The sequence below is a fragment of the Coenobita brevimanus genome, chromosome 98, assembly GCF_032717465.1.
Source record: "Coenobita brevimanus isolate Jiangsu-jjx chromosome 98, ASM3271746v2, whole genome shotgun sequence".
In the NCBI taxonomy this organism is placed as follows: domain Eukaryota; kingdom Metazoa; phylum Arthropoda; class Malacostraca; order Decapoda; family Coenobitidae; genus Coenobita; species Coenobita brevimanus.
In genome coordinates this window covers 17,194,255-17,217,732 of record NC_137051.1, presented here as the reverse complement: position 1 = coordinate 17,217,732, position 23,478 = coordinate 17,194,255, and the positions used below count along the sequence as shown (strand labels likewise).

Sequence of the window (23,478 nt, the reverse complement as noted above, 5' to 3'; positions counted from 1 at the left end):
AATGGAATTTAACTCAAGCTAACACAGTGAGGTTAATGAAGGTTCCATCTAACTTCTCTGGGGAGAAAAATCTCTCCAGTGCCGAATAATATCATCTGGTGGCTGCAGACCTAAAACAAAAAGTAGGTTACTGAAATGAAGTGGGTGAAAAATTGGATCTATTATTTCGCTGGTATATACATTTTTTTTTTTTTTTTTTAAATCTGCGGCATGAAGACTTTGTTCATCTGAGAGAAAGTCAAAGGTTTAATCAGTCAACTCTCAGGTGATGATGGTTTTTAATAAGTCAGAAGTTCATATTTTATCGTTTACACAATATTTTGTAATATATACTGCTCTTTAATCGATTTCAGTGTACAGTACTGTTTTATATGTTATGCAATAATCAAGTATGCTATATTACTTCGTACTGAGCTTTGATCAAATACAGTATACTCATGTACACATTCCTTCATTTCTCCTGTTCCTCATAATTACAGGTTGAGTCCAGGTGTATCAATGGAAGATATGATTATGATTCAGTGTTTTTACTGGTTTCAGAATTTTTTCCATAAAGCCACTGTAAATATCCTTGCTGTTGCCAACAAACCGTATTGCATGCTATTCCCTAACCACAAAAAGCAGTTCATTGAACAGTACTACAGCAGGTAGGATGACCTTCACATCGTTACACCACTTGATACAGCCCCCTCAATTAATCAGTAAGGACGGTGGGTACTGGTAACGAAGTGGTGACATTTGAAGATGTGTATCACATAGGGAGACGGCTGGGCCTCAGGCGACGGGCAATCAAATCTATGCCTACTGTAAGACACATTAGTAAAATATAAAAAAAACATTTATCTGTTGGCACAAAGGGAAAATACTGGCCCTTGGAGCTCACATCAGGTGGTCCCACAACACTGTGATACAACAGCTTTGTTCAGAGGCCAAAGTCGGACAAAGTTCAAAATAAAGCCATTAGATTAATCAATAATCCTGCCATTAAGCAGGACCTTCCTCCATTACCAGTACGTAGAGATGTTGCTTCGTTAGCATTATTTTATCGATATTTTTACCGTAAGTGCTCTGACGAACTGGCTACAATTGTGCCTCCCCTTCACATTTTCTCCCGAAATACTCGGGAAGCTGAGAGCGTTCATGAGCTCACATTCTCTCCCCCGCAATGCAGAACTTCTGCTTATCAAAATTAATTTATCCCCAGAACTACTACTCACTGGAATTCACTTCCTGGGAGTTGCTTCCCACAAACATTTCATCCACTTGAATTTAAATCTAATTGTTATAAGTATTTAATGAATGGAGGATGCCTTTAGGCACATGGACTTATTATTTTCCCTTTGTTTTTCCTTCCTCCATTCATTAGTAAAAAAAAAAAAAAACTGATTAATAGTTGAATACAAAGTTTTATGGAAAGAATGCAGAGCAGTAACACTGCCCGTTTCCGTCACTGAGTTTAGTAAAATAAACTGTAAAAAAGACGAAAAGCTGGGCCAAGTTAAGGTGAAAAGAGTATTGCGGTGCGAGTACAAAAAGAAGAAGAAGAAGAAAAAAAAAAAAAGATACGTGTGCACTAAGGCTAAAATGATTTGGGGAACAAATGATATGAGCTCATTAACAGGAAAACAATATGAGAACTGCGTTCAGTTCCGCCGTAGGGGAAACAATAATAGAAATGTGCTTAAGTTCTACGTTGGGCGGAAACACGATAAGAAGATGCGTTTGAATCACTGGGGAGATAATTTGGGTAGATAAAGGTTTTGAGTTTGGTCTTAGGGGAGAAGATGGAAGAAAAACTTCGTCTGAATTTTGCCACTGAAGATAAGTACTGGGGAAGAACTGTGTTCGAATGTTGTCTTAAATGGATAAAGGAAGAAATACTGCGTCAGACTTCCGCTACAGGGGACAAATAGTAAGGATATAAAGCGTTCAAATTTGGCTTTAAGCAGAAAATAGAAGAAAAATTGCGTTTGGCTTTTGCAATAGGGAAAAAACTTTGGGGGGGGGGGTAATGCGTTCGAGTTCTGTTTCAAGAGGGGGAAGGTGAAAGAAAAATTGCGTTTGATTTTACTGTAAGAGAAAAACACGACTATGATTCACTGGCAGTGTGACACGGGGGAAAGTTTTGTTGAACTTCGTGTTGTGGCTTTGCTGATGAATCGTTTGCCAACCGCGAAAATAATATTAAAGATATTAGTAAAAAGAGATAATAAATATACCGCATCTCTCTCTCTCTCTCTCTTTCTTTCACCTTTAGTTCGCAGAAATCTTGTCTTAACCTTGGAGTGTGTTTGTGTGTCTCTCTGATTAGCTATTTAGCCATTTCCTGTTCATCAAGAGACGTTCATGTTTATGGAAATAAGATTAAATTTGGAGTAGAATGCCGTAACAAAAATACCATCTTAGTAATTTTATGTTTGTGGGGAAAACTGATAGATTTTGTGTATGTGTGTGATGTGTCTGTTTATTCGGTGTTTTTTTGTGCATGAGTTTTTTTTTTTGGGGGGGGGCATTTGTCTTAGTGTGTGTGTGTGTGTGTGTGTGTGTGTGTGTGTGTGTGTAAGGGTGATTTTTGACGTCTTCTTGACTTTTCTCGATTTATCATCTATCGGTCTTATCTGTCAAATCTACCTCCAGTCTATCTGTACACAGATCCACCTCTTCCTCCCTCCCCCTTTTCCTTCTCTCCCAGTTTTTCATACCCCTCCCCATCTCTCTTCTCCTTCCCCCTTCTTCTCCCCTCCCTTCCCTTCTCTCTACACATCTTTTATTACCTTTGGTCTATCTGTACATATATCCCTCTCATCGGGCTCCTCTCCGTTTTCTCTTCCCTCCCTCTATCTCCCACCCATCCCCTTCTCCCTTCCGTTCCACTTTCCGCCAACCTTTTTCTTCCCTTTCCTCCCTTTCTCTCTACATGTCTTTTCTTACCCACTGTCTATCTATACATACATCCACCTCTTTACCTCCTGGCTCCCTCCCCTCCTTTCCTTCCTCTCGCTTCCATTTTCCCCTCTCTTCCTCCTCTTCCCTCCCTACCCCCCTTCCCCGCACAGCCTCCAGACGGACACAGCATTAAGGGATCCCTAGTGAGTTGTCTTGTGTAGTTCTTGTATCATGTTAGCGAGGCGAGCTGTAACGTTCTGTGACTGTATTATTGTAAAGTAGCTTTTGTACATATATTTTTATTAATAAAGGAGGAAATTAAAAATAAAAGAGTGTGAGTGTGCTCCATTACTACCCTACTTAAACTGTAAGTTTGCTATGATTCATTTTAACCGATTGAGCAGGATGACGGATTTATAATATATCATTTCCATCTCCAGACGATTTTTTTTCAACTTAGTAGACTTTTTAGATTGGAGAGGCTAGACAGAGCCCTCATTAACACATTCACCAAGATGTGCTCTAGTTGAGATAGAATTATCTATGCTTAGTATATATAGATTATAAAATTCACCTTACTGAAGGGATTAATGATTTTGGCGTCTGAACAAAGCTGCTATATCACAGTCTTGTGGGACCACCTGGCGTGAGCTCCAAGGGCCTGTGTTTTCCCTATGTCCCAACAGATAAAAGTTTTTAATATTTTTTTAATGCATCCTACCGTGGGCATAGATTTGATTGCCCGTCCCCTGAGGCCCAGCAGTCTTCCTATGTGATACACGCCTACAAATCTCACCACTTCGTTACCAGCATCCACCGTCCTTACTGGATACATGTTAGGGCTGTTGCAACACTGGTGTAACGGTGTGCCGGTCATCCTACTTGCTTTAGAACTGCTTGCTGAACTTTTTTTTGTGGTTAGGGAACAGCATGCAATACGGTGTGTTGGCAACAGCGAGGATATTTACACAGCATATCAGTGACTTTATGGAAAAATTCTAAAACCAGTAAAAACACTGAATCACAATCATATCTTCAACTGATACACCTGGACTCAATCTGTAATTATGATGAATAGGAGAAATGAAAGAAAATGTACAGGAGTATACTGTATTTGATCAAAGCTTAGTACAAAGTAATATAGCATACCTGAGTAATGCATAACATATAAAACAGTACTGTATAGTGGAATCGATTAATGAGCAGTATATATTACAACATACTGTATAAACGACCAAATATGAACTTCTGACTTATTAACAACCATGAGCACCTGAGAGTTGACTAATAAAACCTTTGACTTTCTCTCGGATGAATAAAGTCTTCATGCGGTAGATTAAACAAAAAAAAGAGGTGTGTATATAGCAGTGGAATAATCGATGCAATTTTTTCCCCTCTTCATTTCAGTAACGTATTATTTGTTTTAGGTCTGCAATCACCAGATGATATTATTTGGCACTGGAGAGACTTTTCGTCCCAAAGAAGTTAGGTGGAACCTTCATTAACCTCTTTATGTTAGCTTGAGTTAAATTCTATTTACATTTGCTCTTTCTCAGTTACAGCGAAGATTTTTTTTTTACTAGTAATATTCGACGCTATCTATCTATCTATCTATCTATGGTTATAGTTAGATAGATAGATAGATAGATATAGATAGATAGATAGATATAGAGATAGATAGATGCATACATATATAGATATAAACACACAAACACACACACACACACACACACACATAGATATATATACCCTCTCAGGCACAGTCACGCGATTCATATTCCATGTTGATTGTTCTAAAGAAACAGTAACGCGAATCGCGTTCCTAAGCACAAAAAAATTTGCCAAAAATTAAGTTTCTGGGCGATTTGTGTCAAATTTTGGTGCATTCTAGCAAATGCCACACTTTTCCATGGTAAGGCATTGGCAACACTGTGACTGCTCTGATGAGACACTGCATAGGAGAAAAACCTCAGTACCTGATCAGCAGCCAGGCTGGAGGGTTGTGCGGCTGTCAGTTGTCCCTTTAAACTCGCCATTTTCCCCCTCCCACTCGAGGCAGAAGCCATTATTGAAATATTGTGACTGTACAGTGTTTTTTTTCTATAATGTGAAGTGATTGTGTCTATGGAACATAGATATATTGTCTGTAAATCATATGAGCCATTAGGCTCACAGGCAGGAGTCTGGTTTGTTATACCGGGGTTTCCACTCTCCTTCACCCTGCCCGTAAATGATATGAGTATTTTACCTTTATATAGTGAGGCCAATATTTGTATTTGTGAAACATATAGTGCCTGGATTGGTGAAATAACTGACCTACCATAGAAGGCATTATGCACGCCATAGAGATTTGCAACAGTCGCTAAGGAAACAGGCGGTCACTTACACCATAGAGTCGGGAATAATAGAGGAGGTTGGGATGGAATCGTGTGATAGTGTTTTATATTGCGTATGGTTTAGTGTGAAATATACATACTAAATAGTGCAGCGAGTGTTCACAGAAAGTATTTCATACACTGACTGACTTAGATAAAACACAGCGCAAGTGTCAGAGACAACAAATATGCCACAGCCACATATATATACGTATGTCGTGCAGCAAATGTTCATGGAGAAATCTATTGTGTGCATCGCATGTGTTTTAGGCAAATGTATTACAAGGAGAGAAGAAAATACGCTGCAGCCACAGACACACACACACACGCACACACTCTCACCCACACCCACACCCACACAAACCCACACACATGCACACACACTCACCCACACTCACCCACACACACATGCTCACACACTACATAACTCCTCATCTTCAAGCTACTGCCAGCATCTCAACACCTCTGGAGGAAGTGAGTTATCCGTATTTTGTTGATTTGTATATTGACCTATTTCTATAGTTCAATATTTTTTACACAAATAAGCAATTTTTTTACATACACACATATGAGATGGAAGAAAGTTCAGCTTCAGTATCAGTATCTAGCAAAAAGACTAGTGGTCATGTCGAGTTTCTAAGAGCACTATCAAAAACCTTATGATATTTTATGTGTATACGTTGAATAAAAAAAGAAATAATAAAACGTAACGAGCGAAAATATGTAGCCATGGGTGAGACAGGGAAAGAATGTTTTTTTTATCTCGCGTGCGGGTCAGGAGGAGTATTCTACGTTTGTCGTCCAATTACTCCAAAACTATTGGACATAACGATTTCCCATAAAAACCATGATAAAAAGCAGTAAATTCTACGTATGTCCAGTATCAGAATATAAGCCTTTGGGAGCATTTTTCTGTAGGAAAAGGCGGGGAACAGACTCCAAGGAATAACCTCACTTTGTCGGTTAATTACTCGAAAACTATTGGACGTATCGATTTCCTGTAAGAACCATGATAAAGAGCAATTAATTCTACGTATGTACAAGACATAACAATGTAATATCTATGATAAGAATTCCTTGTTACATAGGCGGGAATATTGCCTATGGTATGGCACATCACAAAAGTGACACACGTACGTGAGTTCCCAGTCCTTTTTGGCGATTTACTCGAAAACTATGAGGCATATCGAACCAAATTTTAGCTCATTAGAAAGCTGGTGAAATTCTGCATACTATTATGCAATAAAAACATAACATGTGCGAGAAAATTTCACTCTTAGAGCTCCTTGAATATTTTTCAAAAATGGCTTTCAGTTTTTGGCTATTTTCTCAAAAACTACAAATCGTATCACAACCGGATTTGTCTCTTAGGAAGGCTGATGAAATTCTCTATTAAAACTTTTTATAACATTTTCCTGTATGATGGAAAACATTCGAATGGTGATGTTGGGAAGTGAACGTGATGTAGCAAAATTTTATTCATGAACGCCTAATGTTGTTTTATTCGTGTTTTCCTGTTTTTTTTTTTGTTTTTTTTGTGGTGCTTAACAGCTAGAACAAACATCGACGAATAAGATGAGATAGGTTTCATGGCAGTATATTGATGTTTGGGTGGCGCAAATAAGGAGAAAATACGTGTTACTTGCTACATGTGGGCAGCTGGGCCGGGCAGCCTCGCAGAAAAATTCATGCACCGAAAAACTTACTGAAACTTATCATGCGCGAGAGGGTATATATATATATATATATATATATATATATATATATATGTGTGTGTGTGTGTGTGTGTGTGTGTAAACAAGTTACTCATAAAAGTGCGTGTGAGTGTGTGTGTATGTGTATATAAGCAACTTACTCATAAAACAAGATATAATCTCAATTCGAGAGGCTCTTGCACTCCTTCCAATTTTTTTAACTTTTTGAATTATTTTTCTCTCTCTCTTCAGTCCCTTGCAGTAATCACAACCTGCTGGTCCTTGCTTACATGAGTGATGGGAATCTTTTTAGGGGAGAGGTCTATCTTCCCACCCGGAGGAGGGCCGAAGGAGAAGTTCTGGAGGAGGGCTGCGGAGAAGATGAAGAGTTCGTTCCTAGCCAGGGCCTCTCCAAGACACTGACGGCGTCCTGTATGAAGGGAGAGAAAGGAGGTTAGAGGAGGGAGACGAGTGGAGAGAGGGCGGAGAATGGGGAGGTCAAAGAAGGTAGGTGAGAGGTGGGAAAATGAGGTAAGGAGGCGAAAGGGGGAGGGGTGAGGGGAAGAGAGGGGAGGTAAGAAAGGGGAGAGAAGGGAGGTGAGAGCAGGGGCGAGTGGGGAGGTGAGAGGAGTAACAGATGAAGGTGAGGGAAGGGGAGAGAATGGATGTGACGGGAGATAAGTGATTGGTGAGGGAGGGGAGAAGGAGGTTTCAGCAAGTACGTATAACTATCACCTTATCAGAACATACATAGTGAACATGGCACAGTGAAACGCAACATAAGATACGTCTTCCTATTAACAAGGAAATTCCGTTTAGCTACAAATAACAAGGTTCAGATAAAAATACAACATTAAATTTTGTTTGTAATCAACATAAAAACAAAATCCCCTCACCTTCAGCCAACAGTCACCAACACAAAAACAAGACTCCCTCACCCTCAACCAACAGCACGAACACAAACCCATCACACTTACCAACTCCGAAGGGCATGAAGGCTTCCTTGGGCGCCTTGAACTTGCCATTGTCATCGAGGAAGCGGGAGGGGTCGAAGGTGTGGGGGTCACGCCAGTATTCGGGATCCTCATGGCTGAGTCCAAGGCATCCCATCACCACCATGTCCTGGATAAGTTAGGTTAGGATACTTTAGTTTAGCTTAAGTTGGGTTGGATTTGGTTGGGTTAGTTAATTATAGTAAGATAAGGCTCGGTTAGATTATGTTTGGCTATGTTGATGTGTGTGGGTCTTGTTAGTACTGTGGATCCTTGTCCATGTCCTGAATCGAGGTAAGTTATGGTATGTTAAGTCATGTTCGGTCAGGCTAGGTAACCTTGAAATGGGTTTGATTGAGATAGGCTGGGTTGGGTCAAGTTTGGTTGGGTTAAGTTTGGTTGGGCTCTGCTGGGTTAGATGAGGCTGGCTGGGTTAGGTTAGCTTATGTCCCATTACACCCCAAAACGTCATTCATATTCTGTCCTTCCAGCTGCAAGATTGGGATGATTAAACCCCGCTTTCAAATAGCTCTAGGAATCCAGGAAGTAAGGAAAAAAATCGTCAAGGAAAAAAAATCGTCTTCTACCAGCTTCTCCCAGCATCTCGTCCTACCTTGGGGATCGTGTAGCCTCCCAGGTGGGTTTCACTGGCCGCGATGTGGAACAGTCCAAATGGGACGAGGGAGGAACAACGTAGCACCTCGTGAATGGTGGCCTCCAGGTACGGCAGTCTGAGAGAAAGAGAGAGAGAGAGTAATGCTAAACTTCAGCTACTATACAATTACAGTATGGTGTTGTACAGTTCACAGTTCCGTTAAAAAAATTTCTTTACACTTCTGGGATTGAAAACTTCCAGTAGGAAGATTATTATGTGATTTGTTTAGTGAGGTTTTATTAGATTTTGATATAGTAATGAGACAGTGAAAAGTTACTCTTGAGTCCAGTGATGCACGTACGACATAGATGCAAGGTGCATTAATGTCATAATGCATATTTGTTGGTTCTGACCTAATGAGGGATCTTTAATTATTTAGAGCACGAACAAGAAGTTGCACACACACACACACACACACACACACACACACACACACACACACACACACATTCTCTCTCTCTCTCTCTCTCTCTCTCTCTCTCTCACTTGGGTCTATCAGCGTTGCATGGCAGAGTTCCCCGCTCCACGACCGAATCAATCTCGTCCTGCACCCTGGTCTGCACGACGGGATGCGCCGCCACGTACAGCATCAGCCACCGTAGAGTGATCGAAGTGGTTTCGAAGCCGGCATTGAAGAGGTCCATTATGTTCCTGAGAAGGTCTTCCTCTGAATTGGTTGAGGGAAGAGAAGAGCAGAAGGAGAATGAGAAATTCATCATCATCATCATCATTATCATCGTCATTATATTCTTCATTATCATTACCATCATCGTAATCCATGTCTCCATCATCTATATCATTATCATCATTATCATGACTATCATAATCACATTTTTCCCAAATAAGGACGGGGTGAGAAATATGACAAGAGAGTTAGAGACAAATACAGAGATGAACTGTTGAGAGTCTGGAAGTGCTAGGAGAGAAGTAAAACGGCGGGGAAGTTGAGATGAGAAATATGAATAGAAACGTTAAAAGAATTGTGAAATGACAGTATGAGAAGAGAGATAAAGAATAGATGTTTGAGAAAATAGAATTTGAGAGAACCTGTATATGGCGGAGAAGATATATGCGATATTAAGAGAAGTAACACAGATAGTAGAAACAAGGGAAGAGGAATAAAGAAACTGGAAAGAGAGGAGCAACTGAAAAGAGATATATGAGAGAAGGAAAACAGAAACAGCATGAGAGGTAGAGTGAAGTGTGCTGAATTCTTAAGCTGAGAGAGAGAGAGAGAGAGAGAGAGAGAGAGAGAGAGAGAGAGAGAGAGAGAGAGAGAGAGAGAGAGAGAGAGAGCATAAGGTCCCTAAAGCACGATACTGATCTGCAAAAAAAGTATATATATATATATATATATATATATATATATATATATATATATATATATATATATATATATATATGGATCAGATCAAAGAAACCATCAGAAAAGGAAAAGGTCTGAAACAAGTCTGAGGTAAAATGGCACTTAGAAAGCAACAAATTACATCACTGAAAGACAAAGACGATGAAGTCATTAAATGTAGAGATAAGATGGTGAAGAGAGTTGAAGAATTTTACAGAGAACTCTATGCAGTATAGTAGTACCAATAGCTAACTTTCAGTTGACACAAGTGAAGTACCTGAGGTAACACCAGACGAAGTAAATATTTCTCTTAGCAATATGAAAAGAGTGAAGGCTTCGGGCGAAGATAGAATAGTAGCAGATTTAAAGATGGTTGCAGGAGTAAAAGTACATAACAGGCTCGCTCACTTATTTACTCAATGGTTAAAAAAGAAGAAAATTCCCAAAACATGGTGTAATGCAATAGTTATTTTACTTTACAAAATAGGTGACTCAAAGATCTTAGTAACTATAGACCCATTAGCTTATTATGAGTCATTTACAAACTCTTCACTATAGTCCTTACAAGCTGAATAACAACAAATTTGGAGGAAAACCAACCTCGTGAACAGGCAGGATTCCGAAGCGGATATTCGACTGCTGATCATCTACACACAATGAATCAGCCAGTTGAGAAAACTACAGAATATAATAAATCACTGAGCTTAGGTTTTGTTGATTACGAAAAGACTTTCGACTCAGTGGAGCACATAGCAATTATAAATTCATTGCAAGAACAAGAAGTGAATGAGAACATTGTAAAACTGCTCGAAAACATATGTAAAGAGGGAACTGCCACAGGTAAATTACATAAGGACTCGGAAAAAATTAAGATTGAGAAGGGCGTGCGTCAGGAAGATACAATTTCACCAAAATTATTTACAGCATGCCTAGAAAGTATTTTCAGAAAGCTAGACTGGGAAAACAAAGGAATGAACATTTATGGAGAAAAGCTAAACCATTTAAGATTTTCAGATGACATTGTCCTAATCTCAGAAACAGCAGAGACATTGCAAGAATTGTTAAATGACCCGAACAGAGAAAGTTTCATAGTGGGGCTAAAGATGAACCGGAGTAAATCTAAAGTAATGTTTAATCCACAAACACCAAACAGCGTCATCAGAATAAGTGAATAAATTTGTGAAGAATTCGAGGAGTACAATTACTTGGGGCAAATACTAAAACTAACGAAAGATCATGATAGCGACAAAAAAATGACGCATTACAATTGAATGGAAAGCTTTCGGTAAACATAGAGATATTATGAAAAGTAGGTTGCCAGTTTGTATGAAACGAAAAGTATATAGCGGATGTATAATTCCAGCTATGACGTATGGTTGTGAGACCTGGAAACTGACAAAATCGATGGAAAATAAGTTAATCCGTTCTCAGAGAGCAATGCAAAAGTCAATGTTGGGGATATCTTTAAGAGACAGGAAAATATGAACTTGGGTGAGAGAGCAGACTAAAGTCAAAGATAGTATAGACGTTTTAAAAGAACAAAAATGGAGGTGTGCAGGCCATGTGGCAAAAATAAGGGATAATCGATGGAGCAAGAGGCTGACTAACTGGGCACCAAGAGATTGTAAGCGTAGCAGAAAAAGGCCAGACAGGAACTGGAGAGATGAGATAGAGAAATTTACAAGGAAAACGTGGCCAAGACTGACACAGTCAAGGAATTGGTGGAGAAGGTTGGGAGAGGCCTTTGTTCAGTGGTGGACTTGTAATATATATATATATATATATATATATATATATATATATATATATATATTACCTGAGAAAAAAGCAGCCATGTCGGTGTGTTTGTCCATTTCCAGCAAGTATTCGTCAATCACGTCTTTGGGATCGTCGGGGTCTAAGTTCTCTCTGTGGCTAGTGATGAATTTCTAGTGGAGAAGTAGAAGAAGAAGAAGAAAAAAAAGAAGGAGGAGGAGGAGGACGAGAAGGAGGAGATGGGGAAAGGGATGGGATGGGGAAGGGGAATGGGAAGGAGGATGAGGAGGAAGAAGAGGAAGCATGATGAACAAGGAACCACTCCCAAACTGCGTCGAGAGGTTTACCATCAAACAGAATGGATTGAGAGGGGCAGAGGAAAACCTGCTGAGTAACGAAGTTAATTTCATTTACATGAATAAGTATGTGACTTATCCCAACACGCGTAGGCATTTTGGGGGGGGGGGGCAGGGGGTAATGGGGACTAGTAAACAGCCCTCCAAACTACAGTATGCACACACCCGTTGAATATCTAGATTCCTATTTCATTTCTAGGACCGAAGTTTCACATAACCTTTCCTGTTAGAAAAGTCTAAACTAAATTAAATGAAATCATCTGGGTGATGCACAAATAAACTGAACGAATACGTTAGGAAAGTGAAGGTGCTACAACAGACAATCAGTGTGTTGCTAGTCCCAGTCTTCCCTCACAATGTCACCCTGAAGAGTCGAATTTACATCTTCTGTCAGAATTAAAAGTATATCTTGTGTTACTTGCTCTGTATCTCGTTTTTCCCTTTGTTGGCTCCGAAACTGCTCGATAAACGTTTCATTGCTGCAAAAGAATTTGTTTATGATTCTAACCACGCCCTAATAACGCGGGCTACTTTGCGATTTAACATCCGTGTGGGGCGGGCTATTTTTGAGAGGAAAAAAAAAAGTGTTATGAAATGAAGCAAAACATACATAAATGGATCAAAACAGATTAAAAAAAAAAAAATGTTACTCTCTTCACATTGTGCGCGGGCTGGTTGGTGGTGATCAGTGAGAGAGGAGTGGCGCATCAAGGTCATTTTCAGGGGCTGGCGACGGCGAATAGTCGTGCAGAGTCTTGTTTTCTGTTCTTAGTTGTAACACCAGACTAAAATATATTATTTTTATATTATGGTCACTGTTCTGTGCCTTCATGGTGCACTTTGAACCCTGCTTATTCTCTCTCTCTCTCTCTCTCTCTCTCTCTCTCTCTCTCTCTCTATGTAATGTAAATTTTTATCTTACGTCTCTGCAATGATAATTTTACGTTTGTAAATATTATGTACAACTGTTCATATTAACACAAATGTTCACACTGATATGTCTAGTGTGTAGTAATCCGTAAGGAAATCGATTCAGAGACCCACACCACACTTCCAGCATACAATAGGCTCGCACAATAGGAATGCTTTCTGAAACGTTGACCGCATTTTCCTTCACATTGCGGATCGTCGACCGTCTTTTAGGGTAAAGAGAACATGAGATGCAGGAGGAAAAATCATTTACCTGTGGGTTTCCTTACTTCAGTGGCGGGTAAGACGGCGCGAAATCCCATCAGATATTTTGATCAGGATTTGTAAGTGTACTTCACGTATTTGTTTACTTTTAAGGCTTCCAAGAAAGAGCCAGTGGAGAGAAGAACCTGGCCATTTTTGTCAGACATTGTGATAATTCTATGTGTTGTGTACTCTGTTATCAAAAACTGTTAAGATCTTCACTATACAGCTGTTATCAGAAATGCGCTGCGTTCGTTGGGATACATGAGATTAAAGAAACTAACTTACGTGTGCTACGAGTGTGCTGTTGGTGGATTGTGGATTATGTGGTAATTTTTTAGGACGGCACAGTCATGGATTTCGTAATTTTTTAAGCGCTTCACATTTCCTTGACTGAAAACTGGAGCGATATCTATTGTAACAGTTGCACGATATATATATAGCCTATATATATATATATATATATATATATATATATATATATATCGTACAACTGTAACACACACACACACACACACACACACATATATATATATATATATATATATATATATATATATATATATATATATATATATATATATATATGGTTGTCGTCAGATTCTAATTCCCGGGTTTATTTTAAATCTTTTCACTTACCAGAGATGCCCCTTTTCTCTGGATATGAGCAAGAACTTATAAATCAGATCAAATCTAACATCTCTGTGGCACCATTCCCTGCTATCCAGACTTCCTTGCTATGGCCTATCATCCTTTGTTCCCCTGACTTCCTCTTATCTGAGCGACAGAAAGATAAAAGTAGATGATGTATATTCCAATTTTCACTCGATTAATGCCGGAATGCCACAAGGATCAATTTTGGCTCCAACACTATTCCAAATTCATATTAATGATCTCCTATGTCACCCATAATCCCATTCACTCATATGTAAATGACTGAACACGTTACAGTTCGTTCACACTTAAACACCCATTCACAGAGTTTAATATCTATCACACAACTCAATAACACAATTTTCATAAATCAAGACATATCTAAGATCACGGAATGGGGACAAAATGGTATCGTGCCATTTAACGCTAGGAAAACTAAATGTATACAATTTATTAATAGACAGATATTGCATAATTCCTATATTACCTTGAATGTTGTTAATATTCGTATGTCTAAATACATTGAAATTTTTGGTGTTTCATTTAAAAATACCCTCAGCTGGACCTTTAATGTTAGATCACTTAATAAAACCTCTTTAAAAAAAAACTTGGATTATTGTACAGAGTCCGTAACTTCCTCACTAGCAATTAGTTATAATTTACAAGAGTCACGTGCACTTCCAGCTGGAATATTGCTCAACCTTGTGGAATGGATGTGGACAGGTTGCATTAAAACAACTAGAAAAAATTTAGAACAAAGCTGCTGGAATTATTAACCCTACTATTATAAATGAACTATCTCCCCCACAAGTAAGAAGGAATGTTACCTCCCTTTCATTATTTTACAGATACTTCTGTGACAAATGCTCAGAAGAAGTCCCATCCATAATGCCACCTCTCCATGCCGTTTCCCCAGCTGCATGGGCATCTGGTAACGCTCATAACTGGAATGTCACACTGCCATATTGCAGAACTTCAGCCTATCAGAATTCTCTTGTTCCTTGAACTGCATCTCTTTGGAACTTTGTTCATCAGAGTGGTTTCCCCCCAAACTTCAACCTGCAGCTGTTCAAGTCCAACTGTTACAGATTTTTTATGAATGGTGGACACCCGTAACCAGGTACAAGGAATGTTTTTTTTTTTTTTTAATTATTCTTTTGTTTTTTCCTCCTCTGTTGTTGTTGTAAAAAAAAAATCTAACTTAAACGTAACAACCTTAGCAAAACTGTCTTAAGCTTTTGGGCTCGGATGAGATTAGTTTTGGTCCGTATTTTCGTCATATGGCAGGATTTCTAACACCCCTCTCTAACCACTTAAATTTCTGCGTGTGTGTGTGTGTGTGTGTTGGTTTATTCTTGCCTTCACCAGCAGATCGAACTGTTGGGTTCCGATACAGCCCTCGTTAACTCCTTCAATACATGAGGTTTCCCAAAAGCTGAATAAAATTGTCTGCTGATAATAATACCCGAATTTCCTGTACTTCTTTTCTCTCATGCCTTTATACATTGATCCTTGGCACTATTACTTACTGATCAGAAAAATCACTCCTCAGTCCCTTATACAATATACGAGTAGTACGATTCACATCTCTTGTCTCATCATTCGCACACACACACACACACACACACACACACACACACACACACACACACACACAATCAATCAGTCACCCAGTCAATCAGTCAGTCATTACTTTTTATTCATCCAGCTTTTCTCCCATCCTTGCTATCACGCGCCATGCATAGCTGTGGATCATTTTGTGCCGGAAGGTTATACTGACTCCTGACTGTTATCAAGCTTTTCCCTCTGGACAGCCTTCCCACCTGATCAGTCCCACTTCAGCCTGCGTTGAGTGCGGACGTTCTCTGCTCCTCCTGGAGCTTGCTTGTGTATTTCGAAGCTGTTTCTTTGTGTTCGGATTTTTGATATAGTCACCGGCTGCTGTGAGTGTGGGCTGAGTGCTTCGCTAGTGTTCTGTCGAGGCCTTGCCTGGCCCGATGGAGTGTTCGGGGTCGGACGCTGGTTCACTCCTGGAAAATGATTTAGCCATGTCTGACGACGATGCCTCTCCTACCGTGAACCACTGGCCTGAACTGCCTGTGCCTGCCACCTCACAGCCCCTTCAGTCTTTGATCACTCATCATGGGATACAGTCTTCCACCCCGTCCACTTCTAACAAGCGGCCTGTGGAGGACTCTCCTGACGGTGAATGTGTGCCTCCTGTCACCAAGACTGCCAAAGGTGACTCATCTGTGCGTGATGTGCCTGTCTGTCTGCCTCCTCAGCTTCTTGCTGGTATTTCTCCCTCTTCCCACTCCCGGCCCTTGTCTCACCGCCCTGCATTTGCCCCGAGAGATGCCTACGTCAAGCTCTGCTTCAGTGGCGACCCTTCCACGGATACGAAGCTGCGATGGTTGTCTTCGGTTAACAGGGCCTTCCAACTACAGCGTGACAAGGCAGAAGTCAAGATGGCTGCAGTCACCTCCCGGTTTGTCTACATTTCTAGACAAAGAGAGGACATCATTAACAGAGTCTTATCTGGTGAGTTTTGCTCGCTGCCACTCGTTCTTCAGGACTCACCGGAGAGGCCACGTAAGTACCCCAGCTACATCCTCACCCGTTTCCCTGTTGACGTTGACCCAAATCTTGCCAAGGGATATCCTGGAGTGTACTCTGCCCGTCGTTTCATGCAGGATGGTTCTCCCATTAACCGGATTGTTGTCGTCTGGAGCCTTTCCGACCCACCTCCATCAGTTATTAGTTTTGACTTCCTCCCCTGTCTTCCACAGTGTGAGGTGCAGAAACTCCATAATGACCAGCCTTGGTGCTACAGATGCTGGGGCGTGGGACACATTTCCCGGTACTGCTCTGCTTCGCCGAAGTGTGCCTGGTGTGCGGCTGGCCACGAATCCAGGACGTGTCCTGTCAAGGGTGAGCCGTCACGTCCTGCTGCCTCCGCATCCACCTCAGAACCCCCACCTCCTCGGGACACGTCTCTGTGGAAGTGTCCACGCTGTTTTCAGCCAGGGGTCAACGTGTGGCATGGTTGTGCTCGGCGCCGGGCCCCAGTTCGGGCTGTCACTCCCGGGCCACCCCCACCACCACCTCAGCCTGTTCCTCCCACCAGCACTGCTTCGGCTCCTGACCTGACCCTCCGCAAGGCTGTTGCCTCCCTCATGGCACGATGTACGGCTCTCGAGGACCGCTTTTCTGCTCTTGAAGCCAGGATTGACGGGCTGGTTGCAGCTCATGCCTCTTCGGATAACAAACTCTCCACCTTGGTTGAGGCTCAGCAGTGCATCATCTCCACCGTCACCACCCTCACCGACAAGATGGGTACTATCGCCTCTCGCCTTGAAAAACTCTGTGAGTCATTCCCTTCTGGTTCGTTCTCTAACCCAGGTTGTTCATCTGCCTCCACTCCCAGGTCACCTTCTTTCAAGCATAAGGTTCGCTTCTGATTACCAGCTAGATGTCATCTCCTGGAACGTCTGTGGTATCACCAATTATGCTAAGCTCGCTCAACTCAAGACCTTTGTTTTTCGACACCACCCTAGTGTTATTTTTCTCCAGGAAGCGTTCCCAGGCCGGCCAATTGCCGCTGGGCAAGCTCCCCCCCTTACAGGTTATATTCCGTACGTCCATCTGGTAAGGAATGGCCTGTTGACTTACATACACAGCTCCTTACCACACCGCCTTCTCCGCAACTCCACCGACCCTGACATGACTTTCCAACTCTTTGAGGTCACACTTGGGGATGGCGTGCTCCAGCTGTGTAATGTCTATTCCGCCCCTGCCAGACTCTCTCTTGAGGCTCTTCCTCCTCCTACAGTGCGTGGGGTGGTGTATATGGGAGATTTCAATGCTCGGCATCCTGACTTAGGTGATCGTTCTGGCTCTCACAATCGTAATGGTCTTCATCTCATTTCTTACGTCCGCAGGCATCACCTTGCACGCTGGGATACTGGCGGCGCCACTCACTCCCGGGGAGGCACTCTGGATCACGTCATCACGTCCGGCTTGATAGCGTCTCGGGTCCAATGCTCCTCAGTGCCAGCCTTATTCTCTGATCACGTCGCACTTCGATTTCGTTATTCTCTGCCTGCGGCTTCTACTGCTCCTGCTGCTCGTTTGCGCATTACTGTGCCCCCTAAGTATTGTCCGACGTACATATCATATATGGCCCAGATGGTACCTACTTTTAATCTTTCTTCACCTGACCAGTTATACTCTGATCTTGTCTCTGCCACTCATGATTTTTACAGGCAGTATGTCTCCCGCCCACATCTGCAGCGCCGCTGTACCGCCCACTCCTGGACGCTTGATGCACGTATACAAGAGGCGAAGAAGAAGGCTGAACGTGATGGGCTCTTGTTTCAAGCCAACCCGAATCCTGGCACACTCCATCGTTATCAAACGTCCAGGGATGCATTAGTCGCACTGCAGGAGTGTGTCCTTACTGAGTCCTGGCAGCGGTTTATGGACAGTATTAACCAACAGACAAGTGTGGCTTCCATGTGGCACCTCATCCGTCGAGTTGTCAAGAAGACGCCCGCCACTGCTCGCCATCACACTCCCGCTGTCTACGCTCAAAACCTTGTCGATGCCTGGTCGGAACAGTCTGCCCCAGCAAGTCTTCCCAACCACATACAAGATGCACTCTCTTCCTGTGCTCCTGCCCGTCAGCTTCGTTTGATGTCTGCTTTGCTGCAGGATGATGATGATGATGCAGAGGAGATAACCGAGTCGGAGCTGCGTCGTGCTCTCTCTCGAGGTAAGGCTTCATCCCCTGGTGATGACGGTATCACCTATGCTGTGCTACGTCTGCTCCAACAAGTTCCTGGTAACCCTTTACTTAAATTGTACAATCTTTGTTTCAGAGATGGTTGTGTACCACGAGCCTGGACCAGCAGTACAATTGTCCCCATCCCCAAGCCTGGCACGGCGAAGTTCAGGCCGATTTCCCTTACTTCTTGTTTCTGCAAGGTGATGGAGAGGATCTTACTCAACCGTCTCATGTACAGGCTTCAGGACCGCCTTTCTCCACATCTGTATGGTTTCCTTCCTCAGCGCAGCACGCACCACTGCCTCGTTGACTTGTATTCTCGCCTCTCCCGGGACAGTGTGGTGGCCTTCGTCGACCTTCAGAGTGCCTTCGATATAGCTAACAGAGACATCATTTTGGATCAACTTGTCAACTTTGGGATAAAGGGTAATCTCTTGCGGTGGATTCGGGGCTATCTCAGTAATAGGACCTCTCGCGTGTTTTTCAGTGGTGTGTACAGTCCTCGACGCAGTTTTCATCTTGGTACGCCACAAGGGGGTGTTCTTAGCCCATTTTTGTTTAATGTACTGATGCATCGGTTGCTCACTTCTCTCCCTAATATTCCTGGAACTACGATTACATGCTATGCCGATGATATTTGTGTTCACTCTTCCTCGCCAAGGGATCTCCAGCGGTTTCTTGACTCCTTCTATGTGGCTTCCTCTCATTGTGGCATTATTCTTTCCCCAGATAAGAGCAGAATATTCTCCTGCCGCCCTCCTCAAGCTCTGCCTGGCTTCACCATCGGAGGGACTGTCATTCCCTTGTGTTTCCAGTACCGCTACCTGGGGGCACCTGTTAAGATCTCGGCTGTTCCCCCCGCCAGGCGCCAGGGCCATCCCTTCGTCCGTGACCTGTTGGATCGCCTCCAACACCGACTCGCACCACTTCAGTGGCTCACCAACAACTCTTCGGGAATCTCCATCCATGTGGCCAGGACAGTCTATATTACTTTCATTCGCTCTGTTGTTGACTATCTCTCCCCTGCCTTGATTCAGCTTTCTAGGACTGCTCTGGAGCCTTTAGAAAAATTTCAGAATAGAGCAATGAGAGTAATTCTGGGCTGTCCCATGTCTACCAGGATAGTGAACATGCAGCGTGAGCTGGGGCTTCCGCCTTTAATAGAAAGAATTTATTCTAATGTCACTCGCCTCACTGTCAAGTGCCTCCATTTCCCACAACTTTCACCCCACTACTCTCAGTTAGTCAGGACTTCTCTGAGACCAAACTCCCCAGTTCCTCCTATTCTGCGCAGTGGACGTGCTCTTATTAAATCTGTTTCCTCTATGCTCCGCAGCCTTAATTTGGATGTTCTTGTTGCAGAAGTACCCCCAACCCCCACCCTGGGTGCTGCCTATGCCAGAGGTGAGCTTCACTCCCACCTCCAGGTCTGACCCACCTTATCTACAGCTGCAGCTGGCTCTGGAACACGTGGCGACAGTGACGTCCTCTATCACAGCTCCATATCACCTCTATACTGACGGGTCACTGCAATCGGATGGTGCTGCTGGTGGTGCTGTCTACTCACCCGACTTGGAACCACCCCCAGGGGGTTGGGTTGGCCGACGTCTCCGTGATCACTCCAGCTCCACACTGTGTGAACTGTTTGCCATTCTGGATGCTGTTAGTCTTGTCTGCCAACGGGGAGTAAATGCTGTCATCATATGCGACTCCAAGCCTGCCCTTCAGTCCCTATCCAGTGTTCGGCCCACACAATCTACAGTTGTTCAACTGATCTTATCTTTTCTGGCTTTACTGCTTCATCGTAACTTGACTGTCATATTTATATGGGTGCCATCTCATGTTGGTTTACGCCACAATACCACAGTCGACAGACTCGTGAAGGAAGCCTGCCGTTTGCCTCCTCGTGGTGATTGTCGCCCTCTCTCCCTGACTTGTTACCTCTCCAGAGTTCGCACCGCTGCTTTCCTCCCTGTGCGACGCCGCAGAGATGCAGAGAGGCCCTACAGCGTGTCCATCAACCATTACGAGTCTGTCTGCCGCCTCAAGTATTCCTACCGTCGCCGGGGTCTCATGGTTCGGAGGCACAATGTTGTCTCTGCTCGTCTGAGGCTGGGCTACCGGCAACAGTGGCAGGTCGCCGGGTTGGAAGGGGAGCCTCCCTTCGCTGAGTGTTGCTTGTGCCACTCGCCTCGCTCCGACAGTATAGAGCATTATTGCCTGGAGTGCCCTACCGTTCGACACCTGCTGCCCCAGGGCCAGCCGCTTGATGTGGTGTGTCGACACTTATTAAACCACGAAGTTTTAGAAGAACTCTTGGTGCGTCACCCTCGTTTTGGCGGGTTTAAGTAGCTCACTGTGCCCTGTGTGGCATATACCTCCATGTAATGTTCCTACATGTTTATGAGTTTTGTCTTTATTTGTGTGTGTGTGTATATGTATATGCATATGTATGTATGTGTGTATATGTGTATATATGTATATGTGTATATATGTGTATGTGTATGTATGTATATGTATACATATGTCCATAGCTGTTTCCGAGGATTCCATATGTATCATGTTTCACATGTACTGTCTGACGCTGTTGCGTAATAAATTAAATAAATAATAATAATAATAATTCCCACCTGATCTAGCATTCCTCACTTTACCATTCAGAGCTTCAGTCTGAAACACTGAAGCATCTATCAGACTTTTTCAAGCATACTTCTACATTCTCTCAGTACTCTGCTTTTTTACTAGTCTGTATTAAGTCGGGGCAAACACGCGTACAGTCTTCTACGTTTGTAATTTTACTTCCATGCATACGTATATAATGCTGGATCTGTGTGATTCATACTAACTTATATTCTCTCTCTCTCTTCACCTCATTCACACGGCAGTGTATACTGTACATTCTTTTGCTCTCACATTTTCGTACACTCCAGCACACACCCCAGTTCATTACTCTCTCTCGTTCTCTCTGTTTGTCTGTCTGTCTGTCTGTCTTCTGTCTCATGGCCATTTGGTTTCGGTCAATCCGCATATATTCACTTTTGCGACTTAAAGCAGCATTTTTTTTTTTTTTTTTTTTTTGCCTATCGACCATTGAGGCCGGAGCCTCTGGTCATTAAGGCAAAAAAAAATATTTATATATATTTACACAAATATATATATATATATATATATATATATATATATATGTATATATGTTGACACACACACACACACATATATATATATATATATATATATATATATATATATATATATATATATATATATATATATATATACATAGACAGACACATCCATGCATATGAACATTCACACTTTCATGCACACGTACATATATATATATATATATATATATATATATATATATATATATATATATATATATATATATATATATATATATATATATATATATATATATATATAATAATTTTTATTTTATTTTGTTGTTTTATTTTTATTATTTTTATTTAGTTTTTATATTTTTAACCTTATATTACTTATAATAAAAAATACCTAATCTAAATACCCTAAAACTAACCACCTGACAGACAAATCGCTAACCTATACTAAATCCTAAGAGACCAATAACTAGACCTACACTAATGTTAAAAAAGCCTCGACCAAGAGAACACCATCGACTGCAGATATGTAATGTCTTTCTACATTACATACCTGCACTCATCACCTGGTGACTGTCAGTCGAGGCACAACCTAATATGGGGGACATCAATATATGAAAGGGGACCAGACGAGTCAGGAACATTTCCATATACGTCAGCTGTCGTCCCTAATTAAAATAACTTAAGCAAGATAGTATAATGTATTTACATAATTTGTACAAAAAGTGAAGAACCTCGCCCAGCAGACCACAAAGCAGCCGATCAATATCCTCTTCTATTACTGTATGATTCGCGCTCCTCACATCTCATGGCGCCAATAACAGAGAGCTCTTTGTTCCCTCCTTAGTCGAAAGATGTTGATCTCTCCAAAGTAGGGAACTTTTTCTTTTTCTTTTTTTCCCACGAGATACAAGCCATCTATCTATCTATCTGTCTTTATCTATCTACTATCTCACCTGCATAAACTCCTTCGTTGCCTTCGTCATAGCATCGATCTTGTCCTTAGCCAACAACTTTCTCTTCAGGAAATCCGGGAGGTGCTTCAGGATGGGGAATATATCGGGGAGGAAGAAGACCGCATTGTCGTCCTGGATGTCCCTGAGTATGTTGATGAACACGGAGATCTCCTCCTCGTCCAGTTCGTACCTCCGGCCTGAGGAATAGACGGGACTAGTAGTTAGGATGCTTTCATGGTCGGGACAGCTCTTGAAAAGCTAATGCCAGATTATTGTATTGAGTTAAGAGTGAGTCATATATATATATATATATATATATATATATATATATATATATATATATATATATATATATTATTCCAGGTGCTGGAGAGGGACGCCTTCATGTGGTGACACAGATAAGACTGGGCGGTGGAGCTACACATTTATACAAGTCTCACAATCCCCTCCCTATCACCAGAGGGGATGATGATGAACTGCGGCAGAAATGTAACTCTGGCCTGCAGTCCACGGGGTTCGCGTTAAGATGAACCTGGAGTTGCAACTACTATTATATTATTTCCCCGACATTTATTTTCAAGCTAGGACAGTATTTTTTTCATTAATTATATCGCAGCAAGAAATAAACCCCAAAGTGAATGAAGTCGGCTTGAGACAGCAAGAACTCACACACACACACACACACACACACACACACACACACACACACACACACACACACACACACAC

General features: G+C 42.0%; 1 protein-coding gene across 1 annotated transcript in view; it reads right to left on the bottom strand.

Moving 5' to 3' along the window:
- Positions 1-7,202: 7,202 nt before the first annotated feature.
- The window catches only part of LOC145413981 (cytochrome P450 2L1-like), a 54,005-nt gene continuing 37,729 nt past the window's right edge, over positions 7,203-23,478 (bottom strand). Inside the window, exons 6-10 of the mRNA XM_080283554.1 lie at positions 11,764-11,875; positions 9,089-9,269; positions 8,561-8,678; positions 7,933-8,077; positions 7,203-7,385 (exon numbers count right to left, since the gene is read on the bottom strand). Of these exons, the coding sequence (XP_080139680.1) occupies positions 7,204-7,385; positions 7,933-8,077; positions 8,561-8,678; positions 9,089-9,269; positions 11,764-11,875 (738 nt within the window). The 3' untranslated portion in view covers position 7,203. The remainder of the gene's footprint in view (positions 7,386-7,932; positions 8,078-8,560; positions 8,679-9,088; positions 9,270-11,763; positions 11,876-23,478) is intronic.